General features: G+C 41.5%; 1 protein-coding gene across 1 annotated transcript in view; it reads left to right on the top strand.

The window, feature by feature from the left end:
- Nucleotides 1-27,249, top strand: part of ACOXL (acyl-CoA oxidase like) — a 301,583-nt gene that overhangs the window by 116,074 nt on the left and 158,260 nt on the right. Inside the window, exons 11-12 of the mRNA XM_037527835.1 lie at nucleotides 24,237-24,353; nucleotides 25,247-25,400. Coding sequence (XP_037383732.1) covers nucleotides 24,237-24,353; nucleotides 25,247-25,400 — 271 coding nt within the window. The remainder of the gene's footprint in view (nucleotides 1-24,236; nucleotides 24,354-25,246; nucleotides 25,401-27,249) is intronic.

Here is a 27,249-nt window from a genome sequence, read left to right as displayed (position 1 = left end):
GTGTCAATGTTGGTTAGTGTAAAAAAGTTTCTCTGCTAATGCACCTCTGCATTTTTGTTTCTTTGTGAATAGTACCCTGTTTCAGGACTTCCCTCCACTACCCCTACCTTCTTTAGCTGAAACTTGTGTTGTCCTATCAGATAGAGGAATGAGCCCAGACACCAACTCATACTTGTCTTTTCCTTGTCAGTATCGTGGTGTGGTCTTGAACTGGTCAAGATTTCTATAAATCTCTTGCTGTTAAAACTTTCAACTTTGATCATACTCTTATTCATTTGGTGTCCAATTTTTCAGATTCTACCCTAGTCCATTGAAACCTTCTGCTCTGGTGTCCAATCCTTGCTATAAGAAATGGTGGAGAAATTTCCTAGTGCTGGTTCTTCTGAGGAAATGTAATGTAGATCATTGTAAGTCCATAACCGTTTTAAATCTTTGCCTGAATCTGGAAGAGAAATGGAAGGCCTTGTTCAAGGCAGCCCTTTGGAGTCCCATTTGCTGTGCTTATAGGATTGCAATGAGAGTGATTCCTTATTCAGCTTCCAACTTAGCATTTCCAAAAGATATATCCCAGAATGCTAAAAACATACTCTTCAAAAGTGAATGAGATGCTTAAGTAACTTAGGAGTAACTGAGGAGTAAGCAGATTTCATTCTTGTAGTACTTCTCAGAGCAGTTAATGTGCTGTTAAATGTATATTGGTGCTTTTTTGGGGAGGTGAATATAGCATGCAGTGTTTCCCACACTTGTTTGGTGGAAATCTGTGTCTGCTAAGTGTCTTGGGGATACATTGTGCTATATGGGGTCAGATTTAGAGGATTGTTATGAAAAAAAGTGACTCAGAATAACTGATCTTAAGGTTTCTTCATGTAATAGGATTATGGAGTCAATTGTTTCTTAAGGCCACTCTATGATGGTAAACCTATCTCATGAACATATTGTCAATATTCATCTTTCAGTTCTCTGGACCAGGTGTCATATCTGAGCCACCATTTTTTTTTCCCCAAAGATTTATCTATTTATTTATATAAGAACTGGGGTATAGGCCAGATTCACAGGAGGGTAAGAGGATTCACCAGAGACAGAGCGGGGAGCAGAACAGGCAGACTGATGAAATATGCTGCTGAGGGGTGCAGCGGACGAGACAGGAGAGGTCTGCCTCGCCATGTGGGATTCTCACCGGCTGACCTGGATGGAACTGGTGCTGCAGAGGCTGCGGACAGCTACACAGTGCTGCGCTCAACCGCCTGCACCACCAGGGGAGGCCCACCACTTTTTTTTAATCAATAAAGTTTTCCTGGAAACGTAGTGAAATTAGCAAGACTTTAAGACAAAGAAAAGGTGGATAGTGGGAAAAAAGTGGATAGCAGAAAAAAGTAGGAAGCTTATAAGGTACTCGTCCATCAAACTTCTCAATAGAAACTACAGGCAAAGGGGAGAATGGAATGATCTATTAAAAAAACTAAAAAATAAAAACTGCCATTCAAGAATACAATATCCTGCAAGATTCTCTTTCAGATATTAGGGAAAAGTAAAGATCTTCCCAGATAATCTAAAGCTAAAGGAGTTTGCAAACACTAGACCACTCCTACAGGAAATGTTGAAAGACTTATCTAAATCAAAATGAAGAAAATCCATAAACAAATAAGGAAATAGATAGAACCAGAAAATTAAAAGCAAAATGACAGTAGCAAATCCCCATATATTAATAAACATTCTAAATTTAAATGAACTGAACCCACAAATCAAAAGGCAGAGTGACTGGTTGGATTAGAAAAAAAGAAACACTCAATGTTTTGTGGTCTCTAGGAGACCCAGCTAAACTCCAAAGATGAACATAGGCTCAAAATAAATGACTGGAAAAGAATCCTGTTAGCAAATGAGACCTCTTCAAAAAAAAAAAAAAAAAAGGCAGCAATGACCATATTTATATCAGATAAAATAAACTTCCAGCTAACAAGGTAACAGGAGACAGGGATGGACTGTATGACTATTGGGTTAATGAGGAAATCAAAGGAGAAATTAAAAAATACCTGGAAACAAATGAAAATATAGATGTGAGATACTAGAACCTATGGGATGCAGCAAAAGTGTTATTAAGAGGAAAGTATTTAGCATATAATACAGGCCTACATCAAGAAACAAGAAAGGGCTCAAATAAATAGTCAGCCCTTAACCTCCAGGAATTACTCATGATAGGATGACAGGCAGTAGCTCTGGGGAACAGAGAGTGAAATACACACTTTCTTCTTCCTTAGTTCCTTACCTGTTATTTTGTGCTTAGGGATGTACAATATTTTGTTCGGTTTTAATAGTTTTCATTGTTATTATTTCAATAATCTCTGATTCTCATTATTTGTCAAAATTGTTAGTAACTGTTTCCTTTGTAGCAAAGATTTCTCTTCCAGAAATATACTTAAAGATATACTATAACCTTTGTAGAAGAACAAAAATATATTTTAAAGTATAATATTGTTTATCATAGAAATATACAACAGACACTTATTTTATATCAGAGGAGAATAGTTAAATAAAACGTAGGTGATCTGTATAATGAAATTCTATATGTTATTGTAACAGAGAATGAGGTAAGATGGTAATGTATGATATAAAAAGAGCTCAAGGGTATATTATTACATGAAAAAACAAGGTTTAAAATATAGATGCTTTGTGATTCTATTTGTGTAAAGAAAATAATGGATGGACACACACAGACACACACACACACACACAGTCTGCTCGGATATAGGAGATTGTCAGCAGTAGTTTTTTTTATAGGGTATGGAGAAGAGTGCAGAAGGGAAAGTCTTTTTTTTAGACCAAAATTTAAATCATGTACATATCTTACTTTAATATTAAACACTAGTTTTAACACTTAATTTAACTTAATTTTAATGGCTGCATTGAACAGGTGTTTTCTCTGCAGGCCTTTACCAGTTATCACAGCATTCATCCTCTCTAGCCTGAACTTTCCCCTAATTTCCTTCTGCCTGCCACATTTCAGTATTGAACTGGCTTTATCATCATAGAATAACTGAACTTGTTGCCATCCTCAGATTTCTGTCCTCTGTTCTGGGCCCAGAATCAGCGCCCAGAACTGCTGTTTGTCTTTTAGCTGGTATTTATTGAGTGTAGGCCAACTGCCTGAAAACTGGATTTTGGCTAACATTTCTTGCACTTGATCATGAAATATGCCTGTCACTCTGTTGGCTTCCCAGGACAGGCTTGCTACTGCATTTTCCCAAAACCTTTCTCAGTGTTTCCTGACCCACAGTCTTAAGAATGTGGTTGTTCTCTGAGAGGTCTGCAGAATGTAGCTTCAGAAATGCTGGCATGGTGTGAACGGGTTCTGCTGTTTATGTTTCTGCAGGCAGATGGCCCGCCCCCACATATTAAGATGATCTGGGATGGGTGAACTTTGATCTGAAAGTGAAATTGTTGAATCTGTTAGCATGTTCTGAATTTTCAAATTGTGTTGTGAAGAGTGGAAATTTGGCTTCTTTTAAAAAAATATATCTAAATGCTTTCATACGGGACCAGACAGCTGATATAAAGGGCAGGGCACTGACTCTTGGTTCCTCTGCACTCTTTGATCATGTGCCCACCTTTCAGTGAGAATGCAGAGGAAAAAAAGATAACCCTGGCCCCCAGCCTTTCGCCCTCCTCCCGTAGCACTTCTGAGTAGGTGCTGTGTCTCAGTGTTAGCCAGAAACCAGGGATTTGTTTCTGGTGTCCCGACTTGGGGAATTTATCTACTGTTGCTTTAAGACTATGTTGCCTTTTTAGTTTGGGCAAAAAGTCCATCAGTCTCCTTTGGGATAATATCCACAGTTTTGCACTTTCTTTTTCATAATGGGAAGCTTTGCTCATTTGCTTATTGACCTCTTCTCGCTGGCTGGCACACAAAATTCCCAACGTGCACTTGAAGAGAAAGACAATTACTTGAATAATTTGAATAAATAAATATTTTAAATGATTCCCAAAAGACTTCACCTGCTGATAAATATTTAATGTATTTATAGTAAATAGGCTATGTCTGCTTTCTCTCTTTTCAGCCAGAGTTTTTAGTCAATAAGGTCTCAGACATTTGCTTCCCCTCAGAGTAATGGCCCATGACTGTCCCAGACTCCACCCCCACCACTGCTCACTGGCCACTGGGTCCTGTGCCACCACAGAATCACCCCAGCAGAGGGCTAGAAAGGGCTTGAGCAGGATCAAGTTCCAAGATGGCCTTGTCTTGACCTGGAACTACAGGCAAATGATTTCACATTGTTGGGATTTCGTTTCTTCTAGAAATTTGGGCTTGTTAATAACTCCCTGGAAGATTGTTTTGTGCAGAGACTGCTCTAACCCATGTGAACTCACTGTGGCAGTTACAGCGTTGCTCTTTAAATCCCCATTTCATTTCTTTATCCCAGATATACTTACACTTCGTGACCCAATAATAACCAGTATCTTCTCCACCCTCTCTTTTCCTAGCCTCCAAGAGAAAGTTAGTGGACTGCAGACTAATGGGGCCAAGATGCCTACCCTTGACAGTAGTGCTAGAAGTGGTTCTCTGGACTCTAATTTGTGCCAGCCTTAAATCCTGTTTCCCCATTCCCTAGACTGGTGATTATGTAATGACATAGCTACAACTGTAGGACAGGGAGGAAGAGGAATGAGCTCATTGGAACTTGTTACTTTAAGGTTTGCTTATGAGGAGGAATTTGTAGATTCAAACGATAATACAACATGGAGGAAGTTTTCAATGTCTGGGGGAAAACTGTGACAGATGGTGCCATTTGAAACTTATGAATAATGTACAAGCAAAAGGAAAATCATAGTTACAAGAGCAAACCTGTCTGTCTCAAGAGAATTACAGTGAAAACCAAAGATGCCAGCCCAGTAGCTTTCGTTCAACAAATTAGCTTAATATTACAGTTAAATTTAGAATACCTTCTGCATGGAGTGTTTCTGAAGTGGGTTTTGTCTTACATTTCAGAACCCTTCTATTTTATCATCAAAATGAACATCTGGGGACATTTTAATTGCTATTTTGTAGTCAACTCTATAGAATCTTCAAGCACTCTATGCATTTACCACACGACTGCGCAAGCTGCCTCTCGAATGCCTATACGTCTGTGGTGAGATGTAGATAATGCCTTGTCGGTAGCAGCAAGTTTTTATTGTATAGAACCGGAAATTCAAGAGCCCATGAAATAAAGTTAACTGCCCCTACTGTTATTTTTAAAAATAGCTGTACTGAGATATAATTCATATACCATAAAATTTGCCCACTTAAAGTATATAATTTGGTGGTTTTAGTATATTATAATCCATCACCACAATCTAATTTTACAAGATTTTTGTTAAGCCCCAGAAGGAAAAACCCTGTAGCTATTAGCTGTCACTTCCAATTACCCCTCCCCATGGCCTTAGGCAAGAACTACTCTCTGCCTCTGTAGATTTGCCCGCTCTGACCATTTCATATTAATAAAATCATATAATATGTGCTCTCTTGTGACTGACATCATTGCAGCATAATGTTTTCCAGATCCATGCATGTTATAGTATGTATCAGAACCTCATCCTTTTTATAGTCCAAATAATATTCCCTTATAGGGATATATTGCATTTTATTTATCTGTTTACCAATGGATGAACTTTGAGTTACGTCGACTTTTTGGCTATTATGAATAATGTTCCTGTAGTGCACAAGTTTTCTGGTGGATGTATGTTTTCATTTCTCTATTTAGGAGTGGAATTGTTTGGTCATATGGTAACTGCATGTTTAACATTTTGAGGAAGTGTCAAACAGTTTTCCAAAGTGCTGCACAATTTTACATTCTCATCAGCAGTCTATAAGTGTTCAGTTTCTCTCCATCCTCACCAACACTTGTTATTGTCTGTCTTTTTTTATTATAGCCATGCTAGTGAGTGTGAAGGAGTATCTGATCAAAATTTTGGCTTGTTTTTCTCTACTGACAAATGATATTGGATATCTTTTCATGATATTATTCACAATTTGTATATATCTTCTGGAAAAATTGTTTGGATTCTTTACCCATTTAAAACATTGGGTTATTGATATCTTTACTAGTGAGTATCAAGAGTTCTTTGTATGTTCTGGATACAATTTCCTAATCAGGTATATGATTTGAAAATATCTCCTTCCATTCTATGGGTAGTCTTTTCACTTCCTTGATTATGTCTTTTAAAGTATGAAAGTTTAAAATTTTGGTGAAGTCCACTCTCTGTTTTTTTTTTTTTTTTCTTTTGTTGCTTTTGCTTTTGCTATCATCGCTAAGAAACTGTAATCTAAACCAAAGTCATGAAGACTTAGCCCTATGATTTCTTCTAGGAGTGGTACAATTTCAACTCCTAGGTTTATGAGTGGATCACTCCTATGACTCACTTTGAGTTAATTTTTGTGTAGGTGTTAGGAAGGACTCCTACTCCATTCTTTTGGAGGAGGATATCTAGTTTTTCTAGTATTATGTGAGGAAAAGACTATTTTTCATAATGAATTTGCCTTAGCACTTTTGTTGAACCATCAATAGACCACAAATGTAAGGATTTATTTCTAGACTCCTAGTTCTATTCCATTGATACCATGCTGTCAGTACTGCACCATCTTGATTGCTATAGCTGTGCAGTGGTTTTCAAACTGAAAAGTGAGTCCTACAACATTATTCTTCCTTTTCAGACTTGTGGATATTCTGGGTCCCTTCTATTTCTGTGTGGAATTTAAGAGCATTGTAATCATTTCTTGGGGGAAAAAAAAGGCAACTTGAATTTTGATGGGGATTTTGTTGAATCTCTAGATCAATTTAATAAGAGTATTACCATCTTAACATTTTTTTCTTACATGTATTTATTTATTGAGGTAGATTTGTTTACATCATTGTTTGTGGTTAAATATTAGAACTTCCCCCCTCAGGTGTTGTTATCACACCTTACCCTCTACCAAGACACCTTAAGTCTACTTTAGTAATTGTGCTCCTTCCCCACATTGCTCTTTCCCTACCTCTGGTAGCCTTAGTTCCTTCCCAATCTCTCTATCTCTAGTAACATTTTTGTTTTAAAACTATTTCCTGATATCAAAATATCCATTTCAGCTCTATAATTTTTGTTCTTTTGTTTTTCCTTTACTGTCCTTTGCATTATTGTGAATATTTCCTAGAGCAACATTTTAATTGCTTCAGTGACTTATAAGGCTATTTTTTGGGGTGTTATTTTCCTAGTGGTTGTTCTACGGTTTATGATAATCATCTTAACTTACTGATTTTCCTTCTGGCAGGATATAGAAACTTTGCTCCTGGATAACTCTATTCTCTCCTTCCTTTTTATTCTGTGATTGTTACACATGTTATATCTATAGAGATATAGATGAATGTATAGATGTTATAAACCCAATAATATATTGTTAGTTATTACTTTATGGAATTTTACTTCTTATGGAAATAAAGGAAAAAATGAGAAAACTGTATGAAAAAAGAGTATGTTTTGTTCCCATTCACTTCTTTTTGTGTAGTTATTGTCAAATGTGTTACATGTATATGCTATAGACCTCACTATACATTCATGATGTTCTACTTAAATGGTTTTTAAGAATCAGTTTAAGGGCCCCCTTGGTGGCGCAGCGGTTGAGCGCTGGATTGCGAGGCTGCCCACAGCCTCTGCAGCACAAGTTCGATCCCCGGCCGCCGGGCGAGGATCCCACATGGTGCACAGACCTCTCCTGCCGCCCGCTGCTCCCCTCAGCAGTGTACTTCGTCAGTCTGCCTGCTCTGCTCTCCCCTCTGGCTCTGGTTACTTCTCTCATCTTCCCGTGCTTCTGACTGTATCCAGTGCATGTATAAATAAAGAAATAAATCTTTAAAAAAAAAGAAAAAAAAAGAATCAGTTTAAAAAGACTGGAGAAGAAATATGCAATTATATTATCTTATATAATTGCCTTTACTGATACTCCTTGGTTTCTGTTTTTGTTTGGTATGAATTTTAATTAATGTCAGCTGTAACTTGTTTTCATCCTAAAAAATATCCTTTAGTATTTCTTATAAGATGGGTCTGCTAGCAGTTAATTTTCAGATTTTTTTTTTTTTATTTGGAAATGCTTCTTTCACTGAAAAGTAGTTTTGCTGTATGTAACTTCTTGTTGGATTTTTTTCCCCCCCCTCAGCACTTTGAACTGCCTTTGTGCCTCCATTGCTTCTGATGAGAAATCAGCTGTTAATCTTATTGGCTTTCCCTTGTATGTAGTGAATTATTTTTCTGTTGCTATGTCAAGATTTTCTTTTTGTCTTTGTCTTAAACATTTTTACTACATGTCTGACAATGTATGTCTTTTTACTATCCTATTTGAATTCATTGAGTTTCTTGAATGTATCTATCATATTTTTCTTCAGATTTGATTAAGTTTTTTACCATCATTTCTTTAATTTTCCCCTGCTTCTTACTCTTTCTTTTCCATTTGGTGCTACCATTATGTGTCTGTTGATATACTTAATGGTGTCTCACATTACTGTGAGATTTTGCATTTTTCTTCATTCTTTTATGTTTTGTCTTTCAGATTGCATAATCTATATTGATTTATCTTCAATTCCTTGATTCTTTTTTCACCAGCTCAAATCTACCACTGACCTTCTCCCATGATGATTTTAATTTAATGTATTTATTTTCCAACTCTAGAATGTCCATTTGTTTATTTTTTTATTGGTAGTTTATTTGATTAAATATTGTCCTCAAAGTTCCCTTTAGCTCTGTAAACACAATTTCCTTTAATTTTTTTTAGCATATTTATAATAACATCTTTGAAGTCCTTGTTTTCTAAGTCTAATTGCCTGGGCTGACTCAAAGGCAATTTTTATTGCCTGCTAATTCCCCCTGTGTATTAGTCATACTAGATTTTTTTTGTATGATATTGGATATTGATGTGATATGAATAATGATATTTTTAGATAAATATCGTAGAAACTCTTAATAGTGATCCCCTCTCCTTCTGGGGTTTGTTGTTTGTTGGATGCTTTGACAGAACTATTTCAGTGAAATCTGAAATATTTCTCCTGCTGTGTATAGTCTCTGATGTCACTCCTGAGAGAGTGCAGGTTTGAGTATGTGACACTCTCCATGAGTGTCTGAGGTGATTGGTATTAGTTCAATTCTTTTTAATAGTCTTCATCCTTCATTCTTTCCCCACCCCCATCCCCCACCCCCCAATGATTGAGAACTGTCTGCCTCTATTGATGTTGACCTCATTAGTCCCCATTAATCACTGATTGCTATATTGTTTTAAACAATGTCCTGGGGCATGTATTTTACTACAGGGTGCTTCAGTGAAAGTTGGGTCCCCTTGTAAGGTCAGGGTATTCCTAGTCTTTCAGGCTGCTCCAACTAGAGAGGGCTCTTCTTAGCTGTCTCTTATCTCTGCTTCTTTCTGTTAAGCTTCTAACTGACCTATCATTTCGTTGAGCTTATAATCTCTTGCTTGTTAGTAAAAGAACTATAGCATTATCAGAAACTCTTAAATTGCTCACCCACATGATTCCTATTGTTTGTAGCAATACTCATAGGCATGATCTTCCCTATGCTCTCCTCCAAATATTGTCTTTAGGAAAAGCTTCAGAGCATTCTGTCCTTATGATCTGTCTTCCTGGGTAGGACCTCTGCACCAGTGTATCTGAGCTGGGGGTGAAAACCAGCAACTTGCTTTCTAAGAAGTGATGTCCTGTTTTATAAACATGGCTCTGCACAGGTGTGGTCTTGCCTTCTCAGCTTATCCTTCCTGGTATAAGACTTCTACTTTAGAAACAATCTGGGTCAGGGATGTTAAGATTATAGTATTTTTTTTTTAAGTATAGTTTATTTTTATTTGTTTTTTAGATTTATTTATTTATTTGCTTGTTTGTTTGTTTGTTTGTTTATTCATACAAGCACTGGGTACAGTCAGAAGCACGGGAAGGTGAGAGAATTCACCAAAGCCAGACAGAGAGGGGAACAGAACAGGCAGACTGATGAAATACACTGCTGAGGGGAGCAGCTGGTGCGGCAGGAGAAGTCTGTGTGCCATGTGGGACCCTCGCCCGTGGCCGGGGATCGAACCGGCACTGCAGAGGCTGCCGGCAGCTTCACAGCGCTCAGCCGCTGTGCCACCAGGGGAGGCCCAAGATTATAGTATTCTTTGCATACTGTGTCTGGAGCGGAACTTCTGCCCTGTGCATAAGGTCTGGTTGGGGCAAGAGAGCCCTAGTTCTCTTGGCTATAGTTGCTTGGAATAGGGCTTCTTTGGCATTGATCTGGGAGTTGAGCTGGGTTGAAGGTACCAGAGATGCCAGTGACCTGCATGAAGTCATAACCATAGGCTGTGAGCTAGCGGGAGAGAGTGCCACACTTACCTAGAATAAGCTTCCATCATACTGAGGTATTGTGGGGGAGGGTGGAGATGAGGTGATAGTGAATGGTACCTAGCTCAAATGCAATTTAGGTTCATATTTTCTTAAGTAGTTGCTCCCCTTTTGTTGTATACCTTTAGGACAATTTCTGGAGACTTTACATTGTTGTCTTAGAAATAATTTTCAGTGATTAGATGAAAAGTGTTTGAGTACAAGTTGTGTTCTATGCAATTAGCAAAAGTAATGGAGTTTAACCGGAGATGAAAACTCTATTTCTTTTTTGAGAAAAGTTCAGAGGTATGCTGTTATCTTAGGTTCAGTCCTGGCAGAGGTGGGACAAGGACCTTTATCTGCCTACTCCCACAGGTTCTCTGTGGTCCAGCCTCCTTTAGCCTCTGTGAATTTCTTAGAAATGCATACACCCAGGCTGTCATCTTGTGTTGCATTCTTTGGCATCTCATGATTTGGATAATTTCCAGTATCTTAAGATCTTACACAAAAACTCAAATGACCTCGTGGAAGTTTATTTCTAGGCAGTTCCCTGCAAAGTAGATGAATTATTTTTGTCATAACCATAATAAATTATTAAATTTGGAAATGCTTTTGTAAAGAAAACAAAATTCAGGTTATTTTCTTTTTAATTTTCAATTATGTGCAAGGATACATCAGTACAAAAAAATGAGATGGGCTTGTCATAACCCAGATGACGGCATTACCCTTTGGGAATGTCCAGGAAAGGATTGAAGTCAGGTAACAAATTAAGCAGACATTTCTGGGGAAAATGTGGCAGTGAACTCTGTGTGATGAATGAAGAAGATCCTGAATTGAAGTCCCAGGGAATGTGCAAATGTAATAGGCACCATGTAGGTCCATCAGCAAACTAGTAGTGGACAACTCCAGCTGAGGGGAATTTTCATTGCTGTGTTCTAGGCTTTGATGACAAATATGTTTGTCCAACACATGACATCCAGATGCTGGACATAAATGAGACCTAATAACTGGGTAGTTAGAAACTGTTGGATGGAAGATGAAGTGTTTACTTTTTGCTGGAAGAGGTAGTTATTATAATATTATTATTATAATATATATCCATACAAGGATTTTTTACTAAAATAAATATTCCTTGAAGGTATGTATTCTGTTGCCAACAGAATAGCAAAGTTTGCTTTTACTTACTTTTTCAATTTTAGAATGAAAGATGAAAAAAGATGCCTGGAAAAAGCTGTGTTTAGGGAGGCTCAGGACTTGCATTAATTTCCTGGCAGATTAGAGAATAAAGTGGGAGAGAGGTTAAAGCAAGGACTTTGTCTGCCAAGTCAATTGGAAGGAGGAAGATCAAGGGAATTGTCTGGGACCAGGGAAGGCTATTTTAAGCAGATATGAACAAGAATCTGTTCACCTTCATAGATCCTTCTTGGGTCAACCTAGTGGCACTTGCTACAGCTAACTGTATTGGTAGATTTATTCCTGTATCCCACTGGGGTAAACCTATATCGCTCACCTTTGCTTATCTCTAAAGATAAAACAAATCACAAAATAACATAGATAAAGGAAAAAAGGAACCCTTCATTTTGTATAATTTTAAAAACATTCCTAACAGGAAAAAGCATCTGTAAACAAAAGTCTTAGATTAAATTGATTATGTGAAAATGTAAAAATATACCTATTTAAAAACAAAGCTAAAAACATGACACAGTAGAGAAATATCTAAGTAAATATGACTGACAAGGACAATATATAGAGTTTCTATAAATAAATAAGAATGCCAGGCAGGGAGCTGGGACTTTCATCCCTTCCAAAAGGAAACACTATAAACCAGGTGGGGAACCTGGACCTCTATTCCTATTCAGAACTTCCTCTTACTTCCACTCATCAGTACAACTCAGCAATAGTAACACTCCATCTACTTTCATGTCAGTAGAGATAGTATAGAGACTCAGACCTCCTACTCCTATCCAGCAGTAAATAACTCATTCTCAGCTTTCGGGTGTCAGTGGAGACCAAGTGAGGAACCTGGGCTTTTACCCCTACTAGTCAGTGATGACTCTTTTTCCAACCACAAAACTGTCAGAGGAATCTCTAAGATTTAAATAAGATCCAGAGTCTTTCAATAAAACATGAAGATGTACCTGTTTCAATTAAAAAATCACTTATCTTACCAAGAATCAGCAAGATCGCAAACTGAATGATAAAAGACAATCAATAGATGTCAACACCAGAGTGACAGAGATGTTAGAATAATATGAAAAAAAACAAAGTTGTAATAAAAAGAACAATTATAAGCACACTTGAAACATGATAAAAATAGAAAGTTTAACTGACGAAAAGGAAGATACACAGGAAAACCAAATGAAAATTTTAGAATAGAAGAATACAATAACCTAAAGAAAAAACTCACTAGAAAACATAAGTATAAAGGAAGGGACAGAAGGATCAGTGGACTGGAATACAAAACAACACATTACCCAAACTGAACATCTTAGAGAAAATGGATTGCTACAGTAAATGATCTAACATTTGTGTCCTTGAAATCCAAGAAGGAAATAAGAAAGCAAGCAGGGGGCCTCCCCTGTGGCGCAGCAGTTGAGCGCTGGGTTGTGAAGCTGCCTGCAGCCTCTGCAGCACAGGTTCAATCCCCAGCTGCTCCCCAGCCACTGGAGGAGGGTCCCGCATGGCGCGCAGACCTCGCCTGCTGCCTGCTGCTCCCCTCAGCAGTGTACTTCAGTCCTTCTGCCTGCTCTGCTCCCTGCTCTGGCTCTGGTGAATTCTCTCACCCTCCCGTGCTTCTGACTGTACCCAGTGCTTGTATAAAATAAAATAAAATAAATAAATTAAAAAAAAAGAAACAATTAAAAAAATTCAAAAAAAAAAAAGACAGAAAGAAAGCAGGATTGAAGAAACACACAAAAAATAGTGGTTGACTATGGAAAGCTGTGTGGAGTTTCCTCAAACTACTAAAAATGGAGCTACCATATGACCTAGAAATTCTGCTTTAAGGAATCTACCCAAAGGACACAAAAACATTAGTTTAAAAAGATACCTGCACCCCTATGCTTATTGAGGCACTATTTATAATAGCTAAGCTATGGAAACAACCCAAACGCCCAAAAATAGATGACTGGATCAAGAAGATGTGGTATATATACACAATGGAATACTATTCAGCAATCAAAAAGATAAACTTTGCCATTCACAGCAACATGGATGGAGCTAGAAGGGATTATACTGAGTGAAATAAATCATGAGGAAAAAAAAATCACATAGTTTCACTTATAGGAGGAATATAGGGGAACCAAATAAGGGATCAAGGAAAAATAATAACAATAAAAAAATTAACAGGCAACTATAAATCACAGACATTTTGCAGGGGAGGAGGAGGGAGAGAGATCAAAACAGGGGAGGGAAGAGCACAAGGGACTATGTTGATGGAGCACGGGTGAATTGGTGGTAGGAACTCTATGGGGACTACACCTGTGAGGAGAAAGCAAACATTGCACAAAAATGAACAATGATGTAAAATATAAATATATATATAAATAAATTATATCAAAAATTTTAAAAAGTGTTTGAAAATGTCTCAAGTTTAGCAAAAGAAAGCCTACAGATTTAAGGAGCTGAGCAAATCCCAAATATGATAAACCTATAGGAAGCCATTCCTACACACACTAGTATGAAACTTCTGAAAGCTAGGACAGAAAGTCTTAAAAGCAGTGAGAGATAAACTATTTGAATAATAGCAGAGGCCAGAAGAAGTGGCGTGGCATATTTCAAGCATTGAAAGAAAAGAACTATCAAGTCAGAATCCTGTATCAGCAAAAAAAAAAAAAAAAAAAAGAAAGAAAGAAAGAAAAAAGTCACTCAGGAATGAAAAGAAATCAAAACATTTTCAGAATATGAAAGACTAAAAGAATTTGTCATCAGCATACTTATCCTAAAATAACAGATAGATAAATTTCTCTAAACAGAAAGGAAATAATAAAGAAGGAACATTAGAACATCTGGAGGGAAGGTGCTTTTATAAGATAGAGAAAAATACAATAGATTTTCCTTTTCATGAGTTCTCTGAATTATATTTGACAATTGAAGCAAAACCGTGTCAGCAAAAGTTCTAACACTGATATGATTATAAATGAAAATAGAGAACATATTTAAGACAATTACATTATACACAGGGTAAAAAAATAAGTCAGTCATTATACACAGATGCAAAAAGAGGTAAGGTTTCTTTAATAGTTCTTTTGAACTGCCAAAATGATGACACAGTAAGCTGTGATTAGTTATGTATACATAATGTAACACTTAGAGTAACCACTAAAAAGCTATACAGAAAGATATACTAATGAATACTATAGATACCTCAAAATGGAATAAAAAATACAATATACAATGAAAAATGAAAATGCAAAACTGGATAGTTTGTACCACACCTAGACCATGTGGTGTAACTTCTTGGAACCACTATCATATATAAGAAGTCCATCTTTGACCAAGAAACATCATTAAGTGGTGCATGATTGCATGATACCCTTTACAATTATTCATAAAAATTGAAATGCTTGGGTGCAAATTTATCAAAAAATAGTGGCTAGGCTTACTGAAAATTACAAAGCATTGATGAAAAAAATCTAAGATCCAAAGACTGTCATGATTGCTTAACAATATTTTGGTCTATGATGGATTACATATATGATGGTAGTCCCAACAGACTGTAACTTATATAGCTTAAGAATCAGTAAGTTATACCACCTAGTTTTGTGTTATTACCCTTGATGACATTTGCACGAAGATACTATGACCTAACAATGCATTTCTCAGGAAGCAACACATGACTGTAAGTGAAAAGACATACAACTTTTATGGATTCAATGATTGCTATTAATTTAAGTGCCTGTAAGCACCTCTAAGGCTGTGGGTTGAGAGGGAAAGTAGAGGCAGAAGGCAGCCCTTTAGCTACTCAGACTTGTCCCAGCCTAAAGCATTAAGAAATGAATGCAAGCTTTAAAGAGTACTTCATTATTTGACTTTCATCTCCTGATGCTCAGCCTCAGTGAAGGGGAGCCTGGTGAATGCTGGGACCTCAGCATTTGTCCATTCTCTCACTGCACATATGCAGTGATCAGATTTGCTGTCTCCAGGATGACAGCAGGCTCTGGCTGACTTTTGGGGCAGGCAGGATGCACACAGGCCCTGCACTGGCAGTAGAATGAAGGGGAAAAAGGATAGAAAGGATGGTTTCCCAAAAGATCAGCACTTTTGCTTCCTCATGCTAATGACCAAGGTGTGGGGGGCTTCTACAGTATCTCTGTAGTGCTGATGATGCACGACTTCTCTCTCTCTTTATATATGTATTTTTTAAAGTATGAAAATAATTCAACAGTGAAATTATTAGCCTACCCCTGCAGTCACTGCTATAATTTATGACTCCACATCCCCCACCATTGTAATTTTGCTTTGCATTCATTAAGATACAATTTTTTTTAAAGAAAAATCTCAAGGAATTGCAGTTCTGACAACTAACATTAACAACCGTGTCAGTCATAGATATTACTAAGGCTGTAATTCTGAAAAGTAAATTAATTTCCCTTGTGTGGGAACCATCGGAATAGCATTTAGATTCCTCTCTGGGGTAGGCTGATTGACTCTGGAAAGAACCTGCTGCTTTTATGGCAACACAATGTGCTGAAAGGCTCTGCCCACAGCACCTTTTCTAGTTTTATTTTTTCCATCGTATCCCTTCCTGGAATTTGGGGATAAGAAAACCGGGGGTATTCTTGGGTACATAAAAAAGGCAGATGGCTTTCGAAAGCTCTGTATGCTTTCCAACATACACAGACACACAATTTTTTCTAACATATCTGTAGACAGTTTGTTTTTTTTCTCTGTCAGCAATTATCTTTAATTTAAGGTTGGATGGAAGAGATTATCCTCTTCACCCTGAAACTCTTCTTATAACAATTTCAATGATGCAGAATAAGTTAGTGCTTGTTTGGGTTACAGAAAAAACTGTTTTTTGGGGGAATTTTTGAATGACTTTGCTAGATGAGTAGAACAGAGGGTAATCTTAGGAACTCAGAATAATGGTAATGACCGTGATGATCAAATGCCATGCCTTGCACACCTACTATGTGTTAGGTGTGGTGCTAAACACGTATGGGCAGCATTTCACTTAGTCCTCACTACCACTGTCAGAATTTCCTGTCTTCTGGTTGAAGAACTGGAGGCCTAGAGAGGTTGTATAACTTGCCTGGAATAATGCTGCGGGTGTCAGAGGTAAACCAGAGTTATCAGGGCGGCTGAAGGTGGTCTACTCAATGGAAACAGTGCCTCAGGTTACTCTCCTTTGTGTTGCCCCTTATCTAAATGGCTTCTGATGTCTCCTCAAGGGTTGTCTAGCTACTGGTGAGAGGAGGTGACTCTATCCTAATTCCTTGCAGCTCTTAGACTACTCTTCTGTGCTAATGGGCAGTGCAGATAGACTGTCAGTCCATGCAGACACTGACCATGGTTTTAGACCCATGGCTTCCCTCTTGGGAGGAACTTTGCGTTCCTGGGATTTTGATTTGGTGTGACCTCTGATCAAGGGAAATAAGGAATGGCAAAATCTCTTTCCCTGAGGAGCTCCATTCTCTGAATGAGAAAGCATGGGCTCTGGTGTCTGTATTTGTGGGCTTGGAGTAACTGTTCCACTATTAATATTGACTTTTTGACACTGACACCAAAGCATGTTCAATTTTTTTTCTGAATGTGAAGTATTTTCATGTTTAAAAATTATTATTATTGACCCCATCACAACCACTGAAGATTATCTGTTCTGTGGTGGTTGAATTGATACACTGTAGAGAGTTGGGAGAAAAAACGGTGTTTGGAAGGTTAAAAAGTTATTGGGATTTCTGCAGAATTGGAAGGCACTCTGAAAAATCCTCTTTGGGACCATTTTGCACATTAATCACAATCAGCTATGATTAAAGAAGGATTTATCACACACACACACACCCCTTCATCTCTCTCCCCTACAAGTAGATTTAAAGTTGTCCATTTGAAAGATAACAGCTATTACATGGTAGATGAAACATATTGAAGTTTATGTTTTCATACAGGTTGCTTTGTAAGAACCCAGGACAAATGACTAAATATTCAGTTTTTTAAAAACTAGTTAAGAGTTGTATGCATCCTTGCTCTTCCATGATTCCCAAGCTTGACCCCAGAGTAGGGTTACTTGAGGTTGGAAATCAGGGTATCTATTGCACACATGGCTCAATAATAAGAAGCCAGGTTTTTACTTCCTGGCTGGAAAACTGGACCAAGTCTGCTGGATCCAGACGATGGCATTAAAGCGTCCTGCTTTGTAACGTCCCCCACCCTCCACCCCCCCCCCCTTTGCATTTCTGTGTCTAGGAATATCCCCAGAGAAGGGGAGAAACGGGAACGGATGGGCCAGGGGCTTCTTGAGAGGTGGAAGGCTCTCCACTGGGAATGGGTACTGTGGGCTAGCTGCCGGGCACTCGTGGACACACTGGACTCCTGTCTGGGCCTGGGTTATTAAGAAGGGAAGTGGCCAGGGGAGTGTCGCCTAGATCCAGGAATTTGCTTAGCTTTTTTTCTGTAAAGGTCAGCACTTTGATAGCAAAGGAAAAGTGTTTTGTTTTCCCTCTCTCTGGCATAAGGGATGCTTGCGAACCAGCTTGCACCCTAAGAAGTCTCAGGGTCAAGGGCACAGACACAACCACAAAGCTCCTCTCCTTCTTCCAGTTTGACTGGATGTCATTCAGAGGAGACTGATGCAATGATGCTGCAGAGCAGGAAACATGCAAAGCAATTATCTTTTTAGTAGGTCACTGGCCTCCTTTGGGAGAAGAGACCAGAGGGAGAGCAGGAAAGGCGGGCAGCCGGGCCTCCCCCAGAGGCTGCATGTGCAGTAGCAGCGCTGGTGATTAATAGCCGTGTCACTTTCCATGAATGTTGCTTTAAGCAGCCATGTTCGAAATTGAGTGGGAATGAAATAAAACAACCCAAAATAAATGTTTCCTCTATTCCTTACGCATTGTTGGAATCCAGAAATAGCTTCTCAAATCTATAATTTTAAATGGCATCATTCACAGCGTTTTCAGTCTCAGCTTATTTTCACATGGCTATTGTGTGCACATGCATCACTTTTTGTTTTTAAAAACCAGGAAAAATTTCAGCTTAGTGACTTTGGGGTTTTTTCACCACTGAAATAAAAATTGTGTTTGCAGAGAAAAATACAGCCTTTACATGTGTTTTAAAGAAAAATAGTAACTTAGAGGAGAAAAGGACAGGAAGAATATTGTGTCCATATAGATCATAAACTGGAACAGTAAAAACGTCTGGCAGGCACTAATTGCTGGCCAGCTGCAGAGATTGCAGCCTGTGAGCTGTGTTCAGGGCAGTGTGCCAGGCTGCTGGCAACCAGAGGGTGGGCCTGCACCATCAGGGCCCCACTGCGGTCGCTGGGGCCTGAGAACATAAACTGTAGGGTGACCAGAGTGGCTGGGCAGGCTTCCTGCAACAGCTAAGCCTCTCAGAGCACTCCCTGGGCCACCTCTCTCTGCTGCCTCTTAGGGATCATGGTAGCAGTCACAGGAATCACCTCTGGCTGCATCTCTGGGCAGGAGAGGGGTCATTGGCTTTTTAGTGCTATGTTTTCCCCTGTGGAAGCCAGAGAACATGTAACAGGTGAGGAGGCAGCAGGCATCTCCTGGCTTAGGGCTTTAGCGACTGTCAGAGTCTTGGGCCAGAGAAGGGGGCTGAAAGAGTGTGGGTATTGCCTGTCCTCTGTCCACTCATTTGTTTTCTTCTAGTCTCTATTAATAACCTCCCCCTCACCCAAAAAAAAAAAAAAAAAAAAAAAAACAGCAGTGGAGTAGGCTCTTGGGCATAAGAGCGAAGTGGATCTCTCATCTTATTTGCTTCTGACAGGCTCTGCCTGACAGAACATCTACAATAAACAGGCACTCCAGGGAGAAGTGGAGGGGTGAGTGAAGGAGTTGGCGTGGAGCTGCTGGGAGGTGGCAGAACATTAGTCTATAATCTTGCCCCAGTCTTTGCTAAGCACACATCCCTGCCCGGGCTGGCACACCTGAAGACGCAACAGGCTTGCCCTCAGCAAGCTTAGTCTGGCCATAGGTGTTATTTTAAAACATAGGCTTGGGGGCCTCCCCTGTTGGCGCAGCGGTTGAGCGCTGGGCTGCGAAGCTGCCCGCAGCCTCTGCAGCACTGGTTCAATCCCCGGCCACCAGCGAGGGTCCCACATGGTGTGCAGACCTCTCCTGCTGCACCCGCTTCTCCCCTCAGCAGTGTGTTTCGTCAGTCTGCCTGTTCTGTTCCCCCCTCTGGCTCTGGTGAATTCTCTCACCCTCCTGGGCTTCTGACTGTACCCAGTGCTTGTATAAATAAATAAATCTTAAAAAAAAAAAAAAAGAAAAAAGAAAAAAACAACAACAACATAGGCTTGGGCCTCCCTGGTGGTGCAAAGGGTTAAGACACAATCTATGAAGCTGTCTGCAGCCACTGCAGCACGAGTTCGATCCCTGGCCAGGGAGCAACCCATATGGCGCAGCAGACCTCTCCTGACTTGCTTGCTGCTCCCCTCAGCAGTGTATTTCAGTCCATCTGCCTGTTCTGCTCCCCACTTTGTCTCTGGTGAATTCTCTCACCACCACCACCACCCCCACACACCTCTGGCCTGTACCCCAGTTCTTTTATGCATAAATAAACAAATCTTTAAAAAAAACAAAACAAACCAGGCTTTACTGTTGTTCAGTTACGCTCAGGCCAGCAGACAGGGAGAGGACGCCCACTGAAAAGCCGGCTTGTTGTTCAGTTTCCAAGTGCAGCAGCCATGCCGTGACACATGTGGCCACACAGGGCCACACGGGGAAGCACCAGGGACAGTCACATGGGGCCACGTGGGGAAGCACCAGGGGTGGCCAGGAGTTAAAGGGGGTTGCAGGGGGAAACATAGACTCAATCCTTTGTTGTGGTTTCCGTGGGAAGGAATTGGCGAGGCCAGGTAAGCAGGGCTAAGCAGGTTTGGGATAAGTAGGTTTGGCTAGTTTGCATAATTTCAGAAGGTAATGGAGCATAGGGACAGTCCCTACTGTGTGGTACCTCACCCTGGGGAGGTTATGGCAGGGGAAAGTGGCCTAGTGAGAGTCCTGTAAGGGCAGTGGTGGGGCGTGGGCTCTGGATGGGTTGGTTTGATATGGACGGTGAGCTCACAGCAACTGTCTAGGAACGGGCCGGCCCCAGGAAGGGCAGCCCCTCTAAGTTCAGTGAGGCCCCAGATGTCAGTGCACGAGAAATGCGTGGTTAGGACAGGTGCACTTGGTGCTGGCACGGAAGGGGAAAGGGCTGGGCCATGCAGGAGGAAAAACAGATGAAGTGCTCAGGGCTTCCTGAGTTGATTGGTTTGGTTTGGTATTTGAAGGGGGGTGCTGAGGAAGGGAGAAAGTCTAAATGGGAGGGGACTGCATTTGACTGAGCCACCAAAAATGTGATGTGTGCCAACTAGGTGCAGGTTGGCTGTAGGCAGAGAGCCTATGTCAGGGGCTCAGGATGGAAAGTATCTGAAGGGGCATAGCCAGAAAAACACTCAAGGAAGGCCAGGCTCTTGAATGCCAAGCTGAGGCATTTGGATTTTATTCTGTGTGAGTTGGCCAGAACTCTTCTATCCTCTGGGGGTTCTCCTAATGAATTCATAGACACACAGAATGTCTACGCTTGGCCATATATCATAATCACAGAACTTAATTAACAAGTTAGGATGCTGATGTAAATTTATTCCGGATGGAAAAAAGAAATCCCCTGTGGCGTTATGGGTTGAAAATTCAATGCCTCCTGGGCCTGCAGGTAATGTCAGCGAGTGAAAAGGGTCTTGGGACCCGCAGGGGTCTGTTTTGTGCTAACAGGAGGAGTTGGTGGCTTCTGAGCTCCCTTGGATCACATGATGGAGGTGGGCTCCAGAGTTGCCAGATCTTCCTAATTTTCTTTTCTTTTTTTCAAAGAATTTTATTTAAAAAAAATTTTTTTAAGATTTATTTATTTATGCATACAAATGCTGGGGTACAGACCAGAGATGTGGGGGATGAGAGGATCCACCAGAGACAGAATGGGGAACAAAATAGGCAGACTGAAATACACCGGTGAAGGGAGCAGCTGGCGAGACAGGAGAGGTCTGCCTTGCCATATGGGTTTCTCCCTGGTCGGCCGTGGATCGAACTTGTGCTGCAGAGGCTGTGGATTGCTTCATAGTGCAGTGCTTAACCCCTTGTACCACCAGGGAGGCTCAGATCTTCCTAATCTTCAAGAAAGACTGGAAACTCGTATTCTTTTGGAAACTCTGAGTTTTTTTTTTTTTTTTTTAAAGAGCAAAGTCATTTATTTTTGTTTTTAAGATTTATTTATTTATTTATACAAGTACTGGCTATGGTCAGAAGCGCGGGAGGGTGAGAGGATTCACCAGAGCCAGAGCGGGGAATAGAAAAGGCAGACTGATGAAGTACACTGCTGAGGGGAGCAGCGGGCGCGGGAGGAGAGGTCTGCGTGCCATGTGGGACCCTCGCTGGTGGCCGGGGATTGAACTGGTGCTGCAGAGGCTGCGGGCAGCTTCGCAGCCCAGCACTCAACCACTGCGCCACCAGGGAGGCCTGGGAACTCTGAGTTTTATGAAATCACCTGGCAACTAGGTAGTGCATCAGGCCTGCACAAGGACTCTTGCTGGTCTCTTTCTGTTGTGCGCCTGTCACCCCATTTCAAGTGAGAGGCTCAGAGAGGACATGAGACAATTCAAGGTGTATTTGGGAAATAGGCACACTAGGTCAGGGATCAGATCTGGCATCCAAAGATGGTCTCTGAGGTATTGAGCAAACCACTCTGCTGTCCTCCATTTGCACATCCACTTTGACAAAGCTCATTCATTCTTTTATTCATTCAACAAATACAGAGCATCTGATACATAGAAGGCCAAGACAGAGACATCACACCCAAAAAGTAGAAAACTTGATGGAGTGCTGTCTAAAATTATATTGTTGTAACTTTTTCAGCCAAACAGATACTAAAAGGTGCTGTGATCTGTGGCTTTTTTTGCTGTAGCTATGTGGGTGAATTTCTGGCATAAGGAAATGCTGTGATTGACAGGTGGGGTGGGTGGGCATGCACAAGACTCTCCCGCTGCTGCCCACACCATCTGGTTTGGTTCACGCCAGGTTCTGGACTGTGAGCTCAGTGGGTGGGCCTGTGCCTTTTTGATGTTGGTGGCTGCCCAAGTGACAATGTGGTGTTGGGCACCAAGCAGGTGTGCAGATGTCTTCCAGAGGAGTGAATTGCATGTGGCAGTGTCTGCATTTTTAGACCAGATATTAGCCTCATGACCATAAAAAAAGCTACAGCATAATCTTAGTGTTTAAACGTGAACGTTAGGAGAGTAGCAACAAGCAGAATTTGTAAAATGACCTGATTTTATCATGATACCATTATTGGGTCTATGTTTTTTTTTGTCTTGTTTTATGGGGTTGACAATAGTTCAGCAAAAGCTGAGAGGTTTCCTATAGAATATCAGGCTTCTTTTGGTGCCAGGCCCTGCTGTGGTTGAGTATACATTGGGATGGATGGAGAGAACAGAGGGCAGGATGGGGTAGTGTTCTCCAGACAGCCACCTGTAGAGTGAGTAAGATCCCATGGGAAAGTCTGGTATAGAGACACACCTGCATTCATAATGCTCCCCAGTGCTGCTGCGTGCATGCATATTATCTTGTGTGTCTTCACGTGACAGGCCAGGTTGTGAATTCTAGATGCCTTTTTCACTAAAAGGATCATGGTGCCCTTTAAAAAATTATACATAAAGACAATACTAAAGTGTAAAATTATACTTGAGAAAGTATTTATCAGATATAAAATTTGAAAACATTTACTGTGGCCTTTCTTTGCTTGAGTGGGTGATGGCTAGCCTCATTTCACTGTTGTCGGAAGCGCAGGTTTGCCTTGCCTGTGTGTCCCTATGTGTGCATGCCTGTGTATGTGTATGTGTGCGCACGTGTGTAAGTGCACATGTGCATGCATGTATGTGTAAAATGTTCTTTTAAAAATCAGCATTAAGGTCAGAGCTATTCAGAAGTCCACAGTTGCAAAGCATGAGAGCCTGCACAGCGCAGACCCATCACAGGCCTGGCTCTTTGTAGTCTGCTACCATAGGGTGCTGCGAGATGATCCCTGGACAGTGCCTTGGGGATCCCATACTAGTTTATAAATTGCTCCAAGGAAGTCTTTGATTTTTTGACACTTATTGCAGCCTTATTGCGGCAGTTATGCAGAGGGCACAAGATTTAAGGCAGGGTGTATAGAACACCTTTTCCATGTGGAGCTGCAGGGGGCACTTAGGTGGGCTGAAAGTAATGACCTGCCTGTGAATCTGACAGGAGCACCAGGCTTAGCATTGCCTCCTTGTTGAGAATGTCCTTTTGAAATATGTGCTTGGATACTGCTTCTGTCCTATTAATTATGTCACAAACTTAGTAAAGCTGATAATTAATGATCACGGGGCACTTGGAACTGTAAAATGCCATGTAAATGTTAAGGAGTAAAAATTACTCTGTGTATTAAATAGATATGCTACTTTAAAACTATTCCACCGTGGGAAGGGTAATTTCCAGAAGAGCTAAAAAGTTCTCTGCTGGGCTATCTTCAGAAACTGTTGATATCTTATTATCTTAATTACCCACATTTTAGGAGCGTTAGGTATTCTGGATTCTGAAGTATTTGAACGACTGACGGTAGCTTGGTGCTTTAGCTCTGGGAATGAAATTGTCCCTTAGAAGTCAGTAAAAATTGTATCTGCTTGATTCTTCCTAGTCGGAGACAGTTTGGGCCCAAAGCCAAGGAAGAGGTCAAGATCATCGAGCACCAAACACAGACCCTTCGGCTGATGCCTCACCTGGCCACAGCCTTGGCCCTGACCTTCGCCAGCAGGTGAGAGGCTTCTGTGGGTTTGCCCTCTTGAGGTGAGTGTAAGACTGGCATTCATGAGTGCGAGGAGACTTGGGGTAGCTTCATTTTTTGATTGCAAAGAAAAAAATGAAAAAAAGGAGAGACTGTTAAAATCCATGCTCAGGTTAAAAGTGATGTCTGCATCACCATTGTCTGTATATACAGATACGAGGGATGTACAGGGGGTTGGAAAAGATTCGCACTGATGTCTCTCCAGAGTTCCTAAAAGAATCAGCCTTGATAAGTTAAAATTTCTCTGACAACTCCAGTTTACTGTAAGGTTTGCAAAAATAGGTCAAATTATATATATTTGGGCAAGTAGGGAGGTGTCAGGTTATTGAATAAAATAGCAATGACAGTTCTTTAAATTCACATGGAACTTCACCTTTTACAATAGGCTTTCTTCTCTATCTTGTCTGTTTTTTCTCAAAGTACAAAGGGTTCGTCTCAGCAGTTGGTGTGATCACTGCAGCCTAAAATTCAAGAGATGTGTGAAACATTTTTGAGGGTAAAGGGTAGAAAATAACAGGCTCCTATGTGTGTAGGCTAAAACAGGGAGAGAGTGGAGCTCAGTGCTCACTTACTTGGGGTCGAGGGGGCAAAGGCAATTGGCCACTGGAGCCAGGAAACCCGAGGGGGAAGAGTGAACTTGGACACAAAGAGGTTTTCTGAGGGAAGGGAGATTCTGTGAAACTGCCAGTTGCAGTGTGTGGGGTGATTGTTCTGGAGCTGAAGGGCCCATGGAGATGTTGGGAGCCCTTGACAAAGGACAGACCTTAACCCTCCTTTCATCTGCAGCTCTACCTACTGCTGTCCTCCGTTGGTGGCCCCTCCCATGCTGCTTTGCCCGTCACTCATCTCTGCTTGCCTCACAGGTATGCTGGGGCCCTCCTGGACCAGGACATCTTCCAGGGCAAGGAGCTCATCAACAGTCGCCCATTGCAGGCCCTGGTGGCGGGGCTGAAGGCCTACAGTACCTGGGAGAACCTGGGCTGCCTGCAGGACTGCCGTGAGTGCACAGGAGGCATGGTGAGTCCCCAGCAGTGCACTGGGGGACATGGGCTGTGCAGCCAGTCACTGCCCTGGCTGTCCTTGCAGCCCTGGCTGTGTTGCTTGGCGTTGTCATCTGTGCATGTCCGCCCACATGATGCTGCGAGGTCGTGAGGTGCTTGGCCCACAGTGCCAGCCCTTGGGGGCCTGTAATAAAGATTATTAAAGTTGGTCATGGGATGGTTGACATTATGGGGAGGGCTAGTGAGGGCCAGATGATCAAAGCTCTGCTCCAGCATTCTGTTCCCTTGGGGAAAATGCTAGAAGTGACTCCAAAGGGCTCTGAGGAAGATGGGGATGTGCCAAGCACGTAGAGACTGCACAGTGTATTCCCAGCCCCCGCCTCATACTAGGTTATGGGATTAGGGACACACGAATCCAAATCTTGGGAGAGTTGAGAGGGTCTCTGAGAATAGTTGGCATCTTGATTCCCCAAGCTCTAAAGGCAGAGAGGTCTGTCTGAAGCAGGATGCAGGGGTTTCTGCATCCTTGTGGGGACCCAAAACAGGTGAGAAGGCATCCCAAATGGGGTCTCTGAGATCAGGACTGGTGGAGTGGAGGCTTGGGGATCTGTGACTCTACAAGGTTGCAGGTATTAGCTGTGGTGGCATGGGGTTCAGCAGGGAAGTCAGTCCTGCTTTGGTGACCCCAGGGACTACACCATTTCATCAGCATGCACGCTGCATGCATACACTGCTGGGGCCTCTGGATAACACCTCCAGAGGAGAAGGGAGGAAGGAGGGACACCCTTTTCATCCTTTGTCCTGAGTTTAATCCTGAATTTGATCGAATATTTGCATAAAAACAGCAGCTCTGATCCTGAAGGAGAGATGGAAAAAATCTAGCCTCAGTGAGAAGAGGTCCAAGAGCAGCTACAGAAAATAAAGGGTGCCTTTCTGGAAAGCTGAACACTCCACTTCTCTGCATTAGCACCAGGGGCACTCGGAGAGGTGAGGGCCCAGGAGGGACTGGACCTTCATAGCAAGCAGTTTCTCTTCATAGCCTTCATATAGCAAGTAGTTTCTCCCACATGAGCCTGTGGCTGGGGATGGGGGCCTCTTGTGTGATCATTTGTCTCAAGGTGGCTAGGCCAACATGTGCCCGTGGTGAAGGGCAGCCTGGGTCAGCCAGGTGCGTGTTGTGCCCAATGGTGGCAGGCATGATTGCAGTGCTCTGTGAGATGCTGTTTGGAGTCCACAGGGAAAGGAGAGTGGAGGTTAAATGACCAATGGCGCTGGGATGCGGAGGTCTTCTGAAGTAGTCAGGGGCATGGGCTCATGGTAACTTCCCCTAGTGAGCTGACAAGTTGGGAGGCCTCTCCAAGGAGGATGTGGCGTCTTCTTTAAACAGGACTTTGCTGGCAGTGGCTAGGAGCAGAACTCAGATATTCCAAGTTAGACTTAGAAGGTTTCGGTCAGCAGGTGGGAGATAAGAGTGGAACCCCTCTCAGACGCAGCCAGCCTGGGGTTGGGATGCTGCTGGGGGTTCTGAACAGATTCTGATGCTGTAGCCGTGATAGGTGACTCATCTGGGTTCTGCTCAAAACCAGTGTGGTCTTTTGATCTAGTCTTTCTCCCTTCACCATTCCCTTTGCATTTCTTGGACTGGCATGTCCAGTGGATCCATGCCCTGGGCCACCTTATCTTTTCTACTTGCTGGCCCTCCTGCACTCTGCTTGGCCTTTATGATCCTCCATCCTTACACCTGGCCCCAGAGCTCCATGTTCTCCCTGGGTCAATCTGGAGCTCTGGCAGGCATGTCTCAATAGTCGCCTTTGCCTTACCCAGCTTTCCAGTGACCCTGCCCGGTTCTGCATTCCTTCTTGTCC

The sequence above is a fragment of the Talpa occidentalis genome, unplaced genomic scaffold (assembly GCF_014898055.3).
Source record: "Talpa occidentalis isolate TD23 unplaced genomic scaffold, MPIMG_talOcc4v2.1 talOcc4.5, whole genome shotgun sequence".
Classification (NCBI taxonomy): Eukaryota; Metazoa; Chordata; class Mammalia; order Eulipotyphla; family Talpidae; genus Talpa; species Talpa occidentalis.
Note: the sequence above shows the minus strand (reverse complement) of the source record. Positions and strands in the feature narration are given on the sequence as shown.